The 18,879-nt window shown below is 45.9% G+C and overlaps 2 protein-coding genes across 2 annotated transcripts; both read right to left on the reverse strand.

Annotated features, from left to right (window-relative positions):
- Nucleotides 1-2,182: 2,182 nt before the first annotated feature.
- On the reverse strand, nucleotides 2,183-4,834 carry DNAJC9 (DnaJ heat shock protein family (Hsp40) member C9). Its single transcript, XM_075423201.1, has 5 exons — nucleotides 4,622-4,834; nucleotides 4,399-4,539; nucleotides 3,958-4,212; nucleotides 3,048-3,134; nucleotides 2,183-2,302 (listed from the first exon to the last, which is right to left on the reverse strand). The coding sequence occupies exons 1-5, from the start codon at nucleotides 4,799-4,801 to the stop codon at nucleotides 2,183-2,185; spliced, it is 783 nt and encodes a 260-aa protein (XP_075279316.1). The 5' UTR covers nucleotides 4,802-4,834.
- Nucleotides 4,835-5,492: 658 nt separating this feature from the next.
- Nucleotides 5,493-17,183, reverse strand: TFAM (transcription factor A, mitochondrial). The gene is made up of 7 exons (XM_075423202.1): nucleotides 17,102-17,183; nucleotides 16,874-17,004; nucleotides 14,016-14,086; nucleotides 12,522-12,671; nucleotides 11,131-11,226; nucleotides 9,925-9,981; nucleotides 5,493-6,264 (listed from the first exon to the last, which is right to left on the reverse strand). Exons 1-7 carry the CDS (start codon nucleotides 17,167-17,169, stop codon nucleotides 6,046-6,048), a joined length of 792 nt encoding a protein of 263 aa, XP_075279317.1. The 5' UTR covers nucleotides 17,170-17,183; the 3' UTR covers nucleotides 5,493-6,045.
- Nucleotides 17,184-18,879: the final 1,696 nt, after the last annotated feature.

The following is an 18,879-nucleotide window of genomic DNA, read 5'->3' on the forward strand; positions in this document are numbered from 1 at the left end:
GCTAGGACACCGCACGAAAACAGTTGTTCCCTTCGAATCCAATTAAAGAGCAGTTTCTTCTAAATTTCCTTATTAATATTTTCCAGGTTACAATTCATAATGCAAAAAACTTGTCAGTGTTCTTTATGAAGTGGCTCCCCTATTTCCCCCCTCTAAGTTATGCAATCTATCAAATGTTGGTGGCACCTACAGAGCAGCTAATCATTTTTGATCAGTATTGAAGTTCTTGAGTCCAGTTAATCCAGTCAAAAAGAAGGGAAAAGAAAGCACAGCAGAACTGTGCAAATGTAACGGGGTTAACTTTCCTTCTCATTTCTAGAGGGGAAAAAAAGCTCTGGGCTCAATCTAAATCTCTAAGTTCACACAGAGATAAACTGATGCTAACAGGAGGCCTCTATTCACTAAACCCTTTCAAAATACAGTTTCTCTTAACAGCTAAGACTACTGGAACGCTGTACAGTACGTTATTTAGTTACCTCAAGCTAACTGGAGATAAGCATCCTGTTTACATTAGTGCCATTTCTCAGGGACCAAGTTCATTTTCCGTAGCCCTAGTGCATAAGAGCTACAAAAATATACAAATAAACTCAAATAGACTTCTAGTAACATAATGTAGTATTTTATAGCCTAGAGGAGTCGGTGTGTTAAAAAAGTGAAAGCAGTCTCACAAGGGTAATTCTTGGTTCCTGTACAAATGGTTGACGCCAGAGAATTCTCCTGGGCTGTGAGATACCTGTTTTGTGTAGTAAAAGTAACATTCAAGTTGTGTGTTATGCAGCATGATGAGATGCCATGCTCTCTCAGAATCGGGATAATTTTTGAAAGCAGCCAAGTAAAAGGGAAGAGAGTTACCATCTACCTCTAGCTTCCCCTCAGGAAGCTCTATTAAATAGTCAGTTCCTGAATGCTATCACTGAAGCAATGAGGGCCTTCAACTCAAAAGCAAGTGTTCACCTTGTGGCTCATAAGCCTTTGAAAAAGATCCACAAAATAAAGTCAGCCTCATTCCTTGGAGCTACTGCAAGCTGAAAACTAGTTACGCTTCAAATTCATACACATCCATACTGTGTCAAGCGGTTTAACAACAGCTGAAGCAAAAGCCTTCAAAGTATTCGCACATCTTATGGAAGTAATTCACTTCTGAAATAACAGAAGTGTTGACAAATACAGCCAAGTAGCTAATCACTACCATTCTACAGCAGATTTGACCGTGATGCTGTTGAAGTAACACGCAATACATTTCTTTGGAACTCCTTGTCATGGGGCATCACAAACCCTAGAAATACACAGAACCGACTCTGTTCTGTGGATTTTTACGTTTATTCCCTCCCCTCAGCGTGTGAGAGAATTTCTGCATAGTCGCATACATGCTACAGTCTCATATTCTTCCTAAAGCATCTGCCACAGGCAATCAAAGGCCAAACACTAGGTGGCCCTTCCATCTAACACAGCATCACTGCACTGACGCCACAGTTAACGCTACAGCTGTATTTGCAGCTGCTGTAGAAGTATGTAGCATTTACTGACATCAGTCAGAAGAGTCAACATGATCACTTTGTTTTGAACAGCCAGTTAGAAAATGTAGAGAGGGCTAGGGAAGCAACATAGCACAGAATTCTGAAAAAACTTTTAATTTATTAAATCTGCAGTTTTCCAAAATATCTTTATAAAACCCCTGGAATATCTGAAAAACACCTGTAGAGCTGAAGTGCAAAGAGCTTTAAAAACAGCAGATGGTTTGTTACAGAAGAAATGCGTGAATAACAAAAAGATAAGGTTTCCAACACAGAAACCACAGGAATCAGCATTGAAGACTCGTGTGGGATTACTTTGTTTTACCATCAGCTATGCTGATACCGGTTAGGTGTTTGGAAGGAAGGTGCTCCAACACAAGGTTAATAAACACCCAGGCATCCCAAACATCTCACTGCTTCCTTACTGTAACAAAATTTAGTTGAGAATCTCTCTCCTCTTAACTGAAGAGCACCCAAAGGATTTTAAACAGTAGCACCAGAATGCTTTGTCCGTCTTGTTCATGATGTGTTCTGTATCATACCTCCCAAGTCACAGCAAGTTGATGCACACGCGCTCCGCAACAGTAGTCCAGAAAACCCCCGAAATTCTCCCAAATCCACATGTTCCCACAGAAAATTGCACCTGATATGTCGGTCTACACAGTTCCTTATTTCTTTCCTTTCTTGGCTGCAGTCTTCTTTCTTCCTTTTTTAGCATTGTTCCCGTATTTTGCTTCCAGGTGGGCCAAAAAGTCATCCATTTCCTTTTTTCGATCTTTATTTCTGCTCTGGGGGAGAGGAAAAAAAAAAACCCAAAACCCAAACCAAAAACTTTTACTACTTCCCAACACAGATAATTCAAAAGTCAGATAACTACGTATCTCAGAATATATTGAGCAGGGAACACAAACTACAAGAGGTATAGTACTGTCAAGCAAAAGCCTACTTGTATGCTCTAGACTCTATACACAACTTCCAGAAGTACCAAGAAAGAGGTAACGAGTACCGATAAAAAAGGTCATGACAAGGCTAGGAAAAGCAAAACAATTTCTAGTCTGGACCCAAAACTCTATTACAATTTGAGGAATGAGTAAGCATGAACATTCTAGGAAACTCACTGGACAATAAGGAGAAACAGAAAACATTCCAAACGTACACAGTATGTTTCTTTCCTCAATCCCCAAGACAAAAAAGCAAAATAGTAAGACCTATCAACTTCTATATACTTGTGGAATCCCTCAGAAAGAAACAATCATTAACACTCTCTGTCCAACTGCCTAAAACTAGAAGTTCAATATTTTTACTGGATATGCAGAAAAGATATTAGAATAACTTTAATTTTTAAAAAGACGCAGGTAACAAAATCCATACCATGCTCTATTAACTAAAGTACACAGATAGTTAACATTAATGTCAGTTTTCAACCTCAGGAACTCAGAAGAGTTGCAAGGATCCAAAATACAAAGATGCTCAGGGAAAACACAAGTATAAGTCACTACCATAATTATCTTCAACAGACACAAAATGCCTTACCTGAATCAGCGCTTTCAAGTCATCATCTCCATCACCAAGGCCCAGTTCATCTTTACTCTTTTCTGCCTCTCTAGCTTCTTTTTCTGCCTAAAATAGCAAACTAGTTTTTTAAAAAAGTATTTTGCACATCATTTGACAAAGTCTTATAGTAGTTACTGAGCATTTTTTTTTTTTGCATCTGTATACAAATAGCTGCAAGGAAACACAAATGGTTTCCAAGTTTGGCTGCAGATGAGACATCAGTGAAAGAAAGCCCATTCTGGTTCCAAAATTTAGTAGAGTGGGACAGTTTTTTGCTGTGTCACAATGCTGAATGCGATGTCCATCCCCATCACTGTTCCCCCCCACCCATGCTTTTCCTTTTCCTAGCAGCTATCCCATTTTCTTTAACTTACAGAAAGATTATTGTCATGAGCATATAACATATTCTACAAAGTGTCTAAAAAAACCCCAGTTTGGAGAACTTGGGTTCCATTTAGTCCAGAATGTTATTTCCCACTTGCCAAAAGGCAAGCGTAATATATTTCCATCCCATGTACACTTTTTGACTCCAGCAACTCAAGGCTTTGTAAACAGACGCAGGGGTTTGCTAAACTGTAATAAGCCATTGTGTTTAATAATGGAATAGAAGAAAGAAGTAATAGGCAACAGCCCATTACAACTCGGAAGCCTTTCACAACAATTTTTTTGGGGGGTGGGGGTGGAGAACACCGGTGACTAAATGTGAAAGTCAAAGATTCTGACCGAGATCTGTAACTCAGCAATCCTGTGGCAAACATTTGTCTTAAGAACAAGAGTTTGTTCTTAAGAAAAATTTTCCTAAGAAAGAGTTTGATTCATTTCTACCAAGGGAGATTAAAAGCTTATCATAAATAATGCTTCTCTTTGGTCCCTGATTAACACAACCTACCCGCCTCCTCCTTGCAATCATTTTCTGCTTAGACTCTTTCACAAAACCTTTGTAGGATGGGACTTCTCCAGAGTCGATGGCTTTCGCTATGATTTTCCTTATTCTTGGTTCATCTGTATAGTCCGCACACAGCACAGACTCCATTATTCTGTCCATGTCACCCTCAAAATCCATGTACGCTGCTTTAATATCAGCTAGCTCTTCCTCGGAATCCTTATAGCTCTTTTCGAAGTCCTCAATATCTTTTACAGTGATCTGAAGCAGAGAGGTGACGCTTCTTAAGTAACAGGATTTATTCACCAGGAGGATGTCAGAGACAGCGTGAAAACGCCCCACCCCAGTGTTTCGCACAGCGCTCGTAAGGGAGACACGGCCACAGCTCCGAGGAGGTGGGCTTCCCCCTCCCGCAGGCCCTGCCGCCCCGCCGAGCCCCGCGCTCACCTTCCTGAAGAGCAGCCGCCAGTACTCCCGCCAGTCCCGCTCGCCCCTCACCGCCTCGCCCTCCTCGTCCACCGTGCCCTGCTCGTCGTACACGGCGCGCTGCTCCGCGTCGCTCAGGACGGCGTACGCCTTGCCCAGGATCTGCGGGGACAGAGGGGCCGGGCGGGCGGTGGGTCATGGGCCGGGGCCGGGGCGGCCCGCCCTCCCTGCCGCCCGCGCTCACCTGGAACCGCCGCGTCGCCTCCTCCTTGGCGTCGGGCGCGGCGCGGTCGGGGTGGACGCGGAGCGAGGCGCGGTGGTAGCCGCGGCGGATCTCCTCGGGCGAGGCCTCCCGGCGGACGCCCAGGACGCGATAGAGGTCGGGGGAGCCGAAGGCGGCCTCGCACTGCTGCAGCAGCCCCATCCCGCCAGAGCCGCGCGCCAGCCGCCGCCGCGCCGCCCCCTCGCGCCAACGGCCGCCGCGCCGCGCCCGGCTCTCGCGAGAGCTGGGGCCGCGCATGCACGGCGGGCTCGGTGAGGGCCGCTTCGGGGCTGCTCTCCCTCGGCGCCTGGCCGGGCGGCGGGGGGCGGCCTTTGGCGCCAGTGCGGGAAGCAGAGCCCTCCCGCGCCTGCGGGAAGACGGTTCCGTGGTCTGGATCCGCGTCGCTCCCTCTCGGGAAGACGCTGGGAACGGAGCGAGAGGCTCCCCCCGCCTCTGAACCCCCGCCCGGGCTCGGCGAAGGGGGGGCGGGGGCATCGCTACCCCAAAAAAAAGTCCAGGGCCTCCTGCGTGGCTTTCCCGGTGCCGCGGGCAGACATGGACCGCGGCGGAGCCTGCCCTTCGCACAGGCTGACTGCTGAGAAAGCTCGCCTGCGTCACAAACATGGGGATTCTCCAACGCACCTGTGAGACGGCGTCACAGAGACACGCAGGCCCCGGGGAAAAAACAAAGCCGCTCTTCGAACTACCTGCCTGTACTGCCCCCAACCCCGAAGTTCTAACAGGTCATGCGCCTCCTGTCCCTGCCAGGCTGGCTGCCCCAGAGTCAGCAACAGGAAGGCAAAAGGGCTGGCAGGTATCCAAACAAAACCAGGGAATAAAAGTCCAATAAAGATACATTTATACAAAACTTGTATGGTCTTTAATTAACTGCAACAGAAGTGGTATACACAGGTCGATACGTACAAAAAGATGCATAAAACACAAGTTAGTATTTTACATTTCTTGTGGCTTTTGTTGAAATGGAGAACATGACTCTTCACTACCAATACCACGGAGGGAATAAACACAGCAGCAGTAACTCAGATTTCAGCTCTTATTTACAGAATTTAGATGGTAACAGTGTAGAACATTCTTGCTTTCATAAAAAATATCTTATAAAAGCTAGCTGTCATCTACTATTACTGGAGAGTTCTGCTGATGTCAGTATCACTATTCACAGCTTGATCACCCAGTTACCGTCACACAGTTCAGGCTACACCTGCCATGATTATTTCAGTCAGCTCCGAGAGACTCCAAGTCCTCTCCCACCTCATCACCTTCTCTACTTCTCCAGCAGGCCCTTCATCGGTTTTCCAAATTCCAGTGCTAATGCTGACTGCAGCATTAACACAGCAGGATAAAGACATGACAACCAAAGGGGATTAAATATAAAATACCTGACCAATTTATTCCTCTGATTTTTTCAATTTTAATTTTGCCTTTTTTTCATGTGAGGAAGCTTTGGCTGTTTCAGCTTTCTTTGCAGTTTCAGCAGTTTTCTTTTTTGGCCCTTCCCTTCTGGAGCGTATCAGGTCTTCACGTCCAAGTTCAACCATTTTTGCTTCCCAAGACTTCATTTCATTGTTGTACCGAACCTTATCATCTTCAGCAAGCTGCAGGTATGGCTGGAAGAAAATCAGGTCTCGGTAGTTACGGCAGGGGCTTTGTCTGGATAACTGCTATGTCACGTCCTCCCCTTTGATACCAATGTGACTTAGAACAAGACCTGTGCAGTGCGCATCCCAGGTGTTCACTTTCATCTCCAGACAATTCAAACCACATCAAACTTGCACAAAACTACAAAACCTTAGCACTGAATTATCGTTATGTCAACAGATGGCCATTCCTGAAGAGGAAGTTTATTCAATACTGCTAACAGCTAAGGCTTTTTATTCGAGTACTAGCTTGAGAGCATCGCCTTCTGTAAGGAACAGGAATAGATCTTTCTGCAGAACTATTTCAGATTGTTCTTCTACAGAAAAAACCTGAACCTAGTGCAAGTTCTATGTGCACACTCCAAACAATCTGGAAGAAGGGCATTCAGGAGGTAGGACAGTAAGGTACAGAACACATAAAAATCTGGAGGTTTAGATTAGATTTCAGTATAGCAACCCTCTGATTTTCATACACCCATCTGCAGGTTCCTATTGCAAAACACTGAGAAAGCTGGCAGAAACTACCCCCGCGATAATCAAAGTTAAACTACTGTGTGCACATCACTTGTAGCTCACTCACATTTCATCAACACTGTGAAAGAAATGGTCACTACTGGAATAAAGTCTTTGAAGTCTTGCAGAGGTGAGCTGGGAGCTCCTGAGGCAGCAGGAGCCAACAAGGCAGCTTCTGTGAAACACCCCAAGGGAAACAAGGGGTGCTCCTCTATGAAGGTGACATGGCCAACAGCCCGGATGAAATGCCTCTGCACGAACGCACACAGCATGGGAAACAAACAGGAGCAGTTAGGAGCGACCGTGCTGCTAGAAAGCTGTGACCTGACTGCCATTGTCCCTGAAGAGTAGCCACAAGCAGGTCGAAAGCCTGTGGGCAAGAATCAGAGACAGAGGCAACAAAGGGAACCTTGTGGTTGGTGTCTACTACAGGCCGCCTGATCAAGGGGAGCCTGCTGATGAAGACTTCTTGCTCCAGCGCCAGGCTTCGCACTCGCAGGCTTTCATCTTCCTGGGGGAATTCAACCACCCTGACATCTGCTGGAAAAGTAGCACAGTGAGCCGCAGGCAATCCAGAAGACTCCTGGAGTGCATTGAGGAGAACTTTTTAAGCCAGGTAATTGGCACCCCTACCCGAGGGGATGCAATACTGGGCCTGATGGTCACCGATGCAAGTGAGCTCATCGGTGATGTCAAGACTGGAGGCAGCCTGGACTGCAGTGATCACGCACTGGTGGAGTTCACAGCCCTGAGGGATATAAGAAAGGCAAGGAGTGTAGTCACGACCCTAAATTTTAGGAAAGCCAACTTCCAGCTCTTCAAGGAGTCAGCAGGACCCCCATGGAAATGGTTCTCAGGGACAGGGGAGCAGAACAGAGCTGGCAGATCTTTAAGGACACTTTCCATGGAGTGCAGGAGCTGTCAGTCCCCAGGTGTAAGAAGTCAGGCAAGGAAGGGAAGAGACCATCATGGCTGAGTTGAGACCTGCTGGTCAAACTAAAGGGCAAGAGGGAACTGCAGAGGCAGTGGAAGCGGTGACAGGTATCCTGGGAAGAGTTATAGGGATGCTGCCTGGTTGTGTAGGGAGGGGGCCAGGAGGACCGAGGTGCAGCTAGAGCTGAACTTGGCAAGGGATGCTAAGAGTAACAAGAAGGGCTTCTGCAGGTGCGTTAACCAGAAAAGGAAGGTTAAAGAAAGCGTACCCCCTGCCAATGAACAAGAATGGCAACCTCGTATCAACAGCTGAGGAGAAGGCTGAGGTACTCAACAACTGTTTTTTGTCCCAGTCTCCAGTGGCAACCTCTCTCCTCGCCCCTCCCGAATCGATGGACTGCAAGATGGGAACCAGAGGGGCAAAGCCCCTCCCACTATAAAGGAAGACCAGGTTCAGGATCACCTGAGGAACCGTAATATACAGAAGTCTGTGGGACCTGACGAGATTCATCCCAGAGTCCTGAGGGAACTGGCTGACGTCACTGCCAAGCCACTCTCCGTGATATTTGAAAGGTCATGGCAGTCAGGTGAAGTCCCTGGTGACTGGAAAAAGGGAAACATTGTGCCCATTTTTAAAAAGGGTAGGAAGGAGGACCCTGGAGTCTACCGACCTGTCAGCCTCACCTCTGTGCCTGGGAAGATCATGGAACAGATCCTCCTAGAAGCTATGCTAAGGCACATGGAGGACAGGGAGGTGATTTGAGACAGCATGGCTTCATCAAGGGCAAGTCCCGCCTGACCAACCTAGTGGCCTTCTGTGGTGGAGTGACTGCATCAGTGGACAGGGGAAAAGCAACAGATGTCATCTATCTGGACTTCCGTAAGGCCTTTGGCGCAGTTCCCCACAACATCCTTCTCTCTAAACTAGAGAAATATGGATTTGATGGGTGGACTGTCTGGTAGATGAGGAACTGGTTGGATGGTCACATCCAGAAGGTAGAGGTCAACAGCTCGATGTCCAAATGGATGCCAGTGACAAGTGGTGTCCCTCAGGGGTCCCTACTGGAACCAGTACTGTTTAACATCTTCATCAATGACACAGGCAGTGGAATCAAGTGCACCCTCAGCAAGTTTGCAGAAGACACCAAGCTGAGTGGTGCAGCTGACACGCCAGAAGGACAGGATGCCATCCAGAGGGACCAGCTAGAGAAGTGGGCCTGTGTGAACTTCATGAGGTTCAACAAGGCCAAGTGCAAGGTCCTGCACCTGAGTCGGGGCAACCCCCCAGTATCAATGAAGGCTGGAGGATGAAGGGATTGAGAGCAGCCCTGACAAGAAGGACTTGGGGGCACTGGTGGATGAAAAGCTGGACGTGAGCCATCAATGTGCGCTCACAGCCCCGAAGACCAACTGTATCCTGGGCTGCATCGAGTAGTGTGGCCAGCAGGTCGAGGGAAGTGATTCTGCACCTCTGCTCCGCTCTGGTGAGACCCCATCTGGAGTCTTGCATCCAGCTCTGGAGACACCAGCACAAGAAAGACACGGAGCTGTTGGAGCAGGTCCAGAGGAGAGTGACAAAAATGATCCGAGGGCTGCAGCACCTCTCCTAGGAGGACAAGCTGGGAGATTTGGGGTTGTTCAGCCTGGAGAAGAGAAGGCTGTGGGGAGACCTTGTAGCAGCCTTTCAGTACCTGAAGGGGGCCTACAGGAAAGATGGGGACAATCTTTTTAGTAAGGTCTGTTGTGACAGGACAAGGAGTAACAGCTTTAAACTAAGGGAGAGTAGATTTAGACTGGATATAAGGAAGAATTTTTTTACCATGAGAGTGGTGAAACACTGGCACAGGTTGCCCACAGAGATGGTAGATGCCCCATCCCTGGAAACATTCAAGCCCAGGTTGGACGAGGCTCTGAGCAACCTGATCTAGTTGAAGATGATCCCGCTTGCTGCAGGAGGGTTGGGCTAGTTGACTTCTAAAGGACCCTTCCGACCCAAAGCATTCTATGATTCTATGAAAAGTAATGACAATATTTTCAAGACACACAAAGAAGATCTCAAGAGTATTCTCCTCAGTATTACATTTTGAGTAACCAAGTTCAAAATCTTGTATGAATTTATTAATTTTGACTCAAGTTTGTAATTTTACAATTAGTTCAGAGACTCATCAAAATCCACTGACATACCTGCTTTTGAGAACTGGACATTTTTCGCCATGCATCAAATAATTGCTTCAGCTTTGCCTACAGGATATAGAACATGCAATAGATTATTTTAACAGCAGACTGACCATAGAGGGTTACAGATGAATTCCATGCTAGTGAAAGCCAAGTATAAACCAATGTAAAAAAGCACAAAGTCACATGAGCTTCACGTATCTTAACACAGGTCAATAATAAACAACATGGTTCAACAAGTTGCTGGGCATCATGTGAGCCACATTTACAGATAATATAAGCACGAAGCAGTTTAAGTTACTTAGCCTGCCATAAAGGCAGGCAGACAGAACAGCTGAGCCAATTCATAGCAACATGACTATATCTCACCCTGCATACTGTTTCCATGTAAACCAAGCCCTAACTTAAGCCAAGCCCACACAAGTATTAACCATCTTCACAGGAAACTTTGTACCACTTCAGGAGTATTTTGCCGTGTGTGTGTCAAACCGGGCCTCAGCTGATTGGAGATGCCTGCCTGGTACATAGAAAATCAAGGAATAAACTATTTCCACTGTCCCAATTTACTTGCTGCTAAACATGTTGACATCCTAATTAAACTGGTCTTCATTAACACTACAAGATGATTCTGCAAGCATATGTTTTCATGACACTGCATTATCACCACTTCCCAACCAATGACATGCCAGGGTAAGGAAGATACTAGGCGTACAGGGGAGGCCTCCAGTGCTTCAAGGACTGTAATCCATCAGTGTAAGTTGTATCATCCCAAAGCTCAGTTCAGTGCAGAACTTGTGACTTTGCTATGGAACATGCAAGAGTTCCTCAGCGTCGACTGTGCTCCAGGAGGTACAATAACCACTGTTACAGAAATGGTAGCAGACCACCTCAACCATCAGAAAAACTAATGTATTTCTGCATCAAAACAAGGAGAAGTAGCATTCTCTCCTTACAGAAGGAACAGATACAAGTCTGTAACACTGAAGTGCAAAAAATAGCGTGAATATGTTAAGTCTGTATACCCACACAGCAGTTTATAGAGGACATATCACCAGCAGTATAGCCAGATCACCGCAGCCTAAAAACAAAATAAGCTAAGCAAAACAAAATCCAGATAGTGAACTACCGAACAGTTTCTTTGAAAAGTGACTGAATCTAAAACAAGTTTTATGAATACAGTAGATCTACTTTAAAAGACAATCTTTCCTGGCTTACCGCAGGTGAAATCCCCTCACTTTCTTGAAAGTTTTCTGACACAAAAATGTTAAAGCCACTACGAGGTCTTTTAGGTTTTCCAAGCACAGTCAATTCCTTTAAAAACAACAAGAAAAGTTATTCAATCTACCAATCATGCATTTTTCCAAAACTAAACTTACCATTGTCTGTATAGTTCATACAATTACCAGACTCAAATTTATTTTTGGTGTTTTATTCTGTAAACTGGACTGTATGTCAAGATGTTCTCACCACTTGTCGAAACTACTGCTAAACTACATTAAGAAAAGCTAACAACTTGAATTTTCACAGACATTACAAAAAAACCATTTAAAACTGATTCTTACTTCAGTCAAGTCTTCCAGAAACCAGACTCTTACTAAAGTCTGCTCAGTAAGGAAGTCATGACGACAGGTTTTTTATTATCGTTGTAAGGCTTCGGTTTCTGGTGCTAAATACTGTATGTTTGCAGAGGAGGGCAGATCCCCAACTTTGTGGGAGGTGAGAAGGTGGAACAGAGCCAGCAGATTTCCAGGGAAACAGAACTAGGTTTGTGCTATCAGAATACTTTGCCTACAGGGATGATGGTGAGAGAGGGAAAGTACAAGTCATGGATGCAATTACACTTGTTGTTTTCTCCAGCCTCAAGACATTTCCCCTGCAGCCTGGGTGCTGGAAATTAACTTCTGCTTAGGTATTAGGTATGCTAGTTAAATTTCTTCTGGTGCCACACTCTTACAAAGGATCAGAAGAATCATTTGGATTAAAAACTTCCTCTAAGTAGGAGTCTTTTAAACCAAATTAATTTCACTTTTGCCAGTTAGGGCAATGTCACACCAGCAGTTTAATTCACAGAAATGAACAAGCAATAAGTAACCCCTTCAACTGATTTTGCCACTGGACAAAGCATAATATTGTACCCTTACAGATGGTTCTCTCTCTCAGGATTTGTATATAAACCAACTAAAAGGGAATATGGAAGATGCTCTGTATGAAGAAGTCAATAATGGGACACTAACAGACACACCTCTATGCAGGCCTAGTTCAACACGTCAGCAGCTACACAGGTAGCAAAGTGGCAGAATCCAGTGAAAGGAAGGAAGAAAGGCTACTTCAAACAGCTACTACCCTGTAAGAGCCACTGAAGTAACAGATACAAGGCCTTCGTGAAAAGCTATTTCTGGATGTCTTCCCAACCAAAGCAAGTGGTGCTGATTCAAATGTCTTATCACCTATCATTACTCAGGCAGCTTTAGGAATAGGAAGAAAGAAGCATAGAGCTTTTCTGTTGCTCTTGTATTTCTAAATATGCCTCAACTCTGCTCTGAATACTAGACAAATAGAATTCAGGCTCCTTGAGAGCAAAGAAACTTGAATTTTGAAATACTTACTCTTTTTGCCCTGAACGACCTTCTTTTTGCCAGTCGTTTTCTCCTTTCTTCTCTCAAAGCCACAGCCTGGGCTGGAGATAGCTGTGCTTTATATGCGGCCAACTGCTCTTGATACCTTTGCCAGTCTGTCTTTCTAGCTTCCTCATAAACCTACAATGCAAATAATCACCAACTTTAAACAAATGCTTTCAGTCAGAAGCACCTGACCGTTAAACTAGTTAAGACCTCCAACCTACTAACAACAAAAATAGACTACCCTGGAACACAGTATTTTTGAAAGCAAAGTAGCAATTTCAGATCTGTTTGATTAGCAGAATGGATTCAGTAGAAGTCAAGATTCAAAACCTGGGTCCTTCCTACGAATTATCTCAAGTTAATCTGATAACATTGGATGCATCTTCAGACGCAGCTCAAAGCAGTAACAATCTTCCATACAGGAAGCAAAAGCTGAAGCTTGGTCGAGTGATTACTCTTCAAGTGCGCGTACCCATGGCAGCACACAAGCGCTCCAGTCACTGAACACATTCCTACACCGACCGACACCAGGTACAGAAGCATCATAAAATCATGGCCTTGGTCCCAGGGCACCAAGAAGAGTTGAGCCACGCTACCAAGCATCCAGGTAGACATGAAAAATGACCACCTTGTTCTCCATTTCAGACATATAAATGAAAAAGCGTATTTTATACCAAGGCACTTGAAGCCAGAAGTCCAGAAGGGATGTAAGAACGCCTGAAGTCTACTGAAGAAAGATATTACTCCAGCTAGAAAACTGCAATTAGTTCCTAACTGGATCTAATTGCTAACTGCAATCAAGGACGAACAGTCATTACTTTGCTATAAATGGCACCTATATGCAGTAATGATTAGCAATTCAGAGAGTTGCTTTACATTATCCCTTGAAACTGCCACTCCTACAGAAACTTCACTACCTAGGACAAAAAGTAAGTTTATTAGATGAAACAAAGTAACCTGCAAGTTAGGCCTCTGGTCACTATCTAAACATCAGAAACAAAATTGGTCCTTTCATCAAAATTAACTGAGGTTTCACCTAACTTACACATATGAAAGCAGAACATCTTTACAATACTTATGTTATTAAATGTGTAATGCACACACACACAATTAGCATTCAAAAAGAAATGAGATATTGCTTCCCAGCCCCACAGCCACATAGAGCGATAGCTGTGTCGTTTGTTTCTCTGGCAACAGATTAAAAATGCTAAAACTCAGATCATGTGTAAAAGTATCAAAGTATCTTCCCCTGAGTACTTCAAAGCTCACACTTCTCTTCAGAGTGGTTTTTATATCTGAACCTTTGTACACAAGTGCTTTTTTACTGTGTTTTTTTTTTTAAAAAACAACAATCCCACCCCACCCCCCAAAACAAAAAACTCAAAAAACCCCCACACCACAGACGACACTGAAGCAAGTAAAATAACCAGTAAGACACTACAAGAGTTCCAAGTACCCAGGGCAAAGATACAAACTTACCTGTTTCTGTGCTGCTGGTAACTCCTTCCAAGCATCTGCTATTTTTTTAACCAGCTCCATGTTGCTCATTTCTGTATATTAAAATTAGAAAGCAAGAACATAAAGATCAATATTGTATTTTTAGTAAGCTTCTTCAATTTTTCCTAAGGAAAGCTGTCACTAGTATCTTTTTCCTGTACAAATACATTTTTCTCCTTTCATAAAACTAACTAACTTACTGTGGCAGTTAATGGGAACTGTAATGGGGGGGGGGAAGTCCCTGCAGTTGGTTCAATTCAAATGAAACATGCAGTTATAAACTCAAGCACCATTTCAAGACAGACAGCTATTACCACTCCACAAAAGTTTCCCTTTTGACTTGGGTCCTCTTCTATACAATGCAAGATAGTCTGAACTTGGGGGGTGGGGGTGGAGGGGGTGTGGAGGGAGCAGGGAAGAAAATAAAAGTAACATTTCCAGTTCTCAGTTTTTTGGCAAAAAGAGTCTGCTGGATTCTCTCTTCAGAGCAAACATAATGTGACCTTATCCACCTGATATAGCACATACGCTTGATCTTTATTTAAAGTCCTTTATTTGCAATATTATTCAACAGAAGTAATGTTAAAGTAATTACTTTCTTCCACAAATTTGCTTTCTTTTTCAGCTGACTGCCTTTGACTCTGGCCCTTGTGCTATGGTCATCTGACGACGTTTCCAGACCTGAATTTGTGAACGGGAGAAAAAACCAAAACCCAAACAATAATTAAAAAAAAGATATAAGCTTTTATTTTCCTGAAAAACCCTTTCCAGGCTTTCCCTCTGATTCATGCTACAAGAAAAAAAATAGACCTTCCTCTGCCCCACCTCAAATGTAAAGTTCAGCTGGCTCAACAGTGGAAAAGCAGAACTAAGCTCTTACCAGTAACCTGACCTCCAGAATTCTGGAAAAACAAGACAGATGGGGAGTTTTTAATCCAAGCAGACCAATCTTAAAACCTTTGAAAACAAGATGCTTTGCCAATGGTAAAATAAAAAAGAAATTATCAGGTTATTTTTGAATATTATCTCAATGGGAAAAAGAAAGCCAGAAATTCTCAATTTGTGTGTGAGATACAGTACATATTTGCAGATCATTTGAATTTTGGAAACATGCGGAAAACACTGGTGTGTGGCACATAACTACAATAAGCTCTGCAAGTTCATTTCTCAACTTTTCAGACTGTTGAACTCCTGAACTACCGAGCAAAACAGGATATCAAATGGTTTTCCCTACTTAATTTTACCCCATGGCTTGTCCAGGATGACCATAGTTCTTTAAACTTTTTAGCATTACTTTCAACAGTATTTTCAAAATCAGTGCAGCTTTCCACATTGCTGCTAACATGAGTGACTGCATTGCCTACAAATTAAGTTTTTGATAATAAACATATTCACACATAACCATTTTCCTCTAAACACATTTACTTTTTCTTTTTGTTTGATGACACAAAGCTGGGAGGAGTGGTGGATACACCAGAAGGCTGTGCTGCCATTCAGCGTGACCTGGACAGGCTGGAAAGTTGGGCAGAGAGGAACCTGATGAAGTTCAACAAGGGCAAATGAAGGGTCCTGCACCTGGGGAGGAACAACCCCATGCATCAGTACAGGCTTGGGGCGGACCTGCTGGAGAGCAGGTCTGTGGAGAGGGACCTGGGTGTCCTGGTGGACGACAGGTTGACCATGAGCCAGCAATGTGCCCTGGCTGCCAAGAAGTGCAATAGTGTCATTGGGTGCACTAAGAAGAGTGTGGCCAGCAGGTCGAGGGAGGTTCTCCTCCCCCTCTACTCTGCCCTAGTAAGGCCTCATCTGGAGTACTGTGTCCAGTTCTGGGCTCCCCAGTTCAAGAAAGATGAGGAGCTACTGGAGACAGTCCAGTGGAGGGCTACAAGGATGGTGAGGGGACTGGAGCATCTGTCCAACAAGGAGAGGCTGAGGGACCTGGGCTTGTTTAGCCTGGAGAAGGCTGAGAGGGGACCTTGCTTATAAATATCTTAAGGGTGGGTGTCAGGAGGATGGGGTCAGACTCTTTTCAGTGGTGCCCAGCGACAGGAAAAGGGGCAACAGGCACATACTGAAGCACAGGAAGTTCCAGCTGAACCTGAGAACTTCTTCATTCTGAGGGTGACGGAGGATTGGAACAGGCTGCCCAGGGAGGTTGTGGAGTCTCCTTCTCTGGAGATATTCAAGACTCGCCTGGACAAGGTCCTGTGCAGCCTGCTGTAAGTGACCCTGCTTCGGCAGATGTAGATGACCCACAGAGGTCCTTTCGAACCACTAACATTCTGTGATTCTCCAGTATACATTGAGGCAACCCAGTATATGCAGTTTTTAAATCACTAAGCTTCGTAATGAAATCACATACAGCTTGTTGTATCAATAGTGTGCTTCAAATACACAGGTATTAAAATAACTGAAAAACACAAATTACTGTCAACACGTACTGCTCTGGCAAGTCTTTTTTCCTAACATTTTAAAAGTTACACACAGAGGTTTACTTTTTTTTGAGTGAATGGAAGTATGGAAGACTAAGCCAACACGCGCACAGGCGGCAAGCCTGGCCATACCGAATTTACTTGTGGTACGCTACGGATAAAGAGCTGGTTTCCACCTCCTGGAATCGCGGCAGCGTACTTTCTGACGTTTGGCTTCACGCAGTAACGCTCTGTTCAAGCTTCCTTTCTAAACCCCGCATTCTGGGGGGACAACACCGCAACCTGCAGCGGCGGCAGCTTTACAACGAGACCTCCGGCAGGCTCGGCGCGTTAAGCCTGCGTGTTCCCAACAGCAAACCAACGCCAGCGGCGAGCCCTCCCGTACCTGAGCCCCACCGGGCCGCGTACCTGGGTTTTTTTCCCTGAGAGCAGAGCGGTGTTCCTTCAGGAAGCGGAAATAGGCCGTCAGGGGCCGCTTCGGGCGCTCATCCGAGCTGATCCCCCGGGAGAGGTACCCCTCCGCCCAGCCGCCGCCGGCCCTGCACACAACGGCACCGAGGGTTACCGCCACAGGCCCCCGCCCGCCGGGGCAGGCCCACCCCCCGGCCTGCAGCCCCAATCCCGCCCCGCTCGCACCTGAGGAGCCGCCGCGCGCCGGTGAGGAGGCCCGCGGCCCGGCCCAGCAGCGCCAGCGCCGCCGCCATGCCTCCGCCCGTGCGCCCGCCACGCCTGCGCGCCGCGGAGGCGCGCCGCCGCCGCGCGGCACCCTGGGAGAGCGGCCGCCGCGCGCAGCCCGCCCCGCGGCCAGGCGAGGGGATTCGCTGCCCGCGCCGGTGACGTGCGAGGGGGGGCGGGGCGGGCGCGGCGTGGGCCAAGGTGACCCCCGGGGCGGGACGGCAGTCGCGAGGGTCTTGACCGCCTTCATGGCAGTGCCGGGAGCTCGCGCGGGCAGGGCCGGCGGGCCGCCTTCGGGGCGGGGGGACAGGCCGCGGGGAGAAGGGGGGCACGAGGAAAGGGCCTGCCAGCCGCCATTTTTTCTTTTTAACCTCAAAGTAGCAGTTCCGTGGGCAGCGTCGGCAGCGGGGCTCAGTCGGAGCAGGAGCAGCGCTGCTTCCCTCCCCCCGCGCCTTCCTCCCCAACGCCACCTGCAGCCGCAGCCTTCAGCAGCAGAAATGCCGAACCGCCGCGAGGATCCTAAGAAGCGAAGACTTCACTTCGTGCCTCTAAAACAGCGCGGGCGTAAGGATTTTATGTTCTTCAACCCCTATGAAGACGCTGTAGGCGGAATGCCTTACTCGTTGTTGTTGGTCTCCTGTTTTGCGATGAGCCTGCTGGCTGACACCGTGAGGGAAGGTCACTGCGGTGCCTGTGGCCAGCTGAAGTGACCATGCTTTCAAACCGCCCCTCCTGCAAACCCGTAAGCTTTCCGAGAAGCAAGTCAAACGTCCAGTTTCACACAGTTCAATACACAGAACGCAAACATTTAAGTAACTTCTAGTACAAACACAGTACTACTGATCTAGAAAAAATAACAGCTCTGGGGCCACATTCTGATGGTCGAAGTTTGCTACCACCATTTTAGCAGTGAGTCTACACAACGGCTTTGGCTTCCTCGCTGCATTGGCCTAGTTCAAGTGTAATGAAGCACTCAGTAACAAAACCCCCCACATTTATTCAGCTTACCGTCTGAAGTGAACAAGTATTTTTTAAGATCAACAGAGCCACTCTCCATCAAGCTTTTGTTTCAGAAGTCATCACGACATCACAGAAGTGACATTTCCCATACGTGACCAGCTTCCACCATTTGGGTCAGCAAGCGTGAAGATAACAATAGTCCAGTGGTAGGAATACAAGCTCCTACTGTGCACGCTTCTGTCACACCCTAAATTCCAGTTTGGCATTCATTACAGAAAAAAGAACCAAATATATTTCTGGTCTTAAAAAAGCATTTTATGATGACAAATTTCCCAACTGCAAGTCCCTTTTCTTTCATGTGCAAGGTACAGAAAAAAACATTAGTCACACATTTTTATTTTCAGATACCCAAGAAGAATGTACAGTAGGAAATCAAAATTTTTCTGATTTTAATCTATTTTACAAGAAAACACTGCCCCTCTCCAGCACTACTAGTTTTACACATGCATCATCTGAAGCAACTGAAGTGCCCGTTAGTGGAAGAGCTAGCTTCAAGTGTGAGAAAGTGACTGTAACATTCTGATACTGCAAATACACCACTTCAACTGAAGTGTCTGATGTTCACACACTTGTGGTATCTCCTCCACAAAAGCATATAGATGTAACATGTCATTAAACTAGTTGAAATCCTATATAAAACAATGGGCATAGCATGCTAAATTAGGCTAAAGCTAGCATAAAAATTAATTGCAAACAGTTCTAAGTAGTACATGATGCAT

This window comes from Opisthocomus hoazin, chromosome 6 (assembly GCF_030867145.1).
Source record: "Opisthocomus hoazin isolate bOpiHoa1 chromosome 6, bOpiHoa1.hap1, whole genome shotgun sequence".
NCBI classification, from domain to species: Eukaryota; Metazoa; Chordata; class Aves; order Opisthocomiformes; family Opisthocomidae; genus Opisthocomus; species Opisthocomus hoazin.

What these genes read in the sequence shown, in the direction of transcription:
- DNAJC9 (XM_075423201.1), bottom strand. Translation starts at nt 4,801, where the DNA reads ATGGGGCTGCTGCAGCAGTGCGAGGCCGCCTTCGGCTCCCCCGACCTC. An exon ending in GGCGGCTGCTCTTCAGGAAG is followed by an intron (nt 4,213 to 4,398) that starts GTGAGCGCGGGG and finishes TCTCTGCTTCAG; the next exon opens with ATCACTGTAAAAGATATTGA. An exon ending in ACTTGAAAGCGCTGATTCAG is followed by an intron (nt 2,303 to 3,047) that starts GTAAGGCATTTT and finishes CCTCTCCCCCAG; the next exon opens with AGCAGAAATAAAGATCGAAA.
- TFAM (XM_075423202.1), bottom strand. Translation starts at nt 17,169, where the DNA reads ATGGCGGCGGCGCTGGCGCTGCTGGGCCGGGCCGCGGGCCTCCTCACC. An exon ending in TCTCAGGGAAAAAAACCCAG is followed by an intron (nt 14,087 to 16,873) that starts GTACGCGGCCCG and finishes TTTAATATACAG; the next exon opens with AAATGAGCAACATGGAGCTG. An exon ending in GTGAGGGGATTTCACCTGCG is followed by an intron (nt 9,982 to 11,130) that starts GTAAGCCAGGAA and finishes TATATCCTGTAG; the next exon opens with GCAAAGCTGAAGCAATTATT.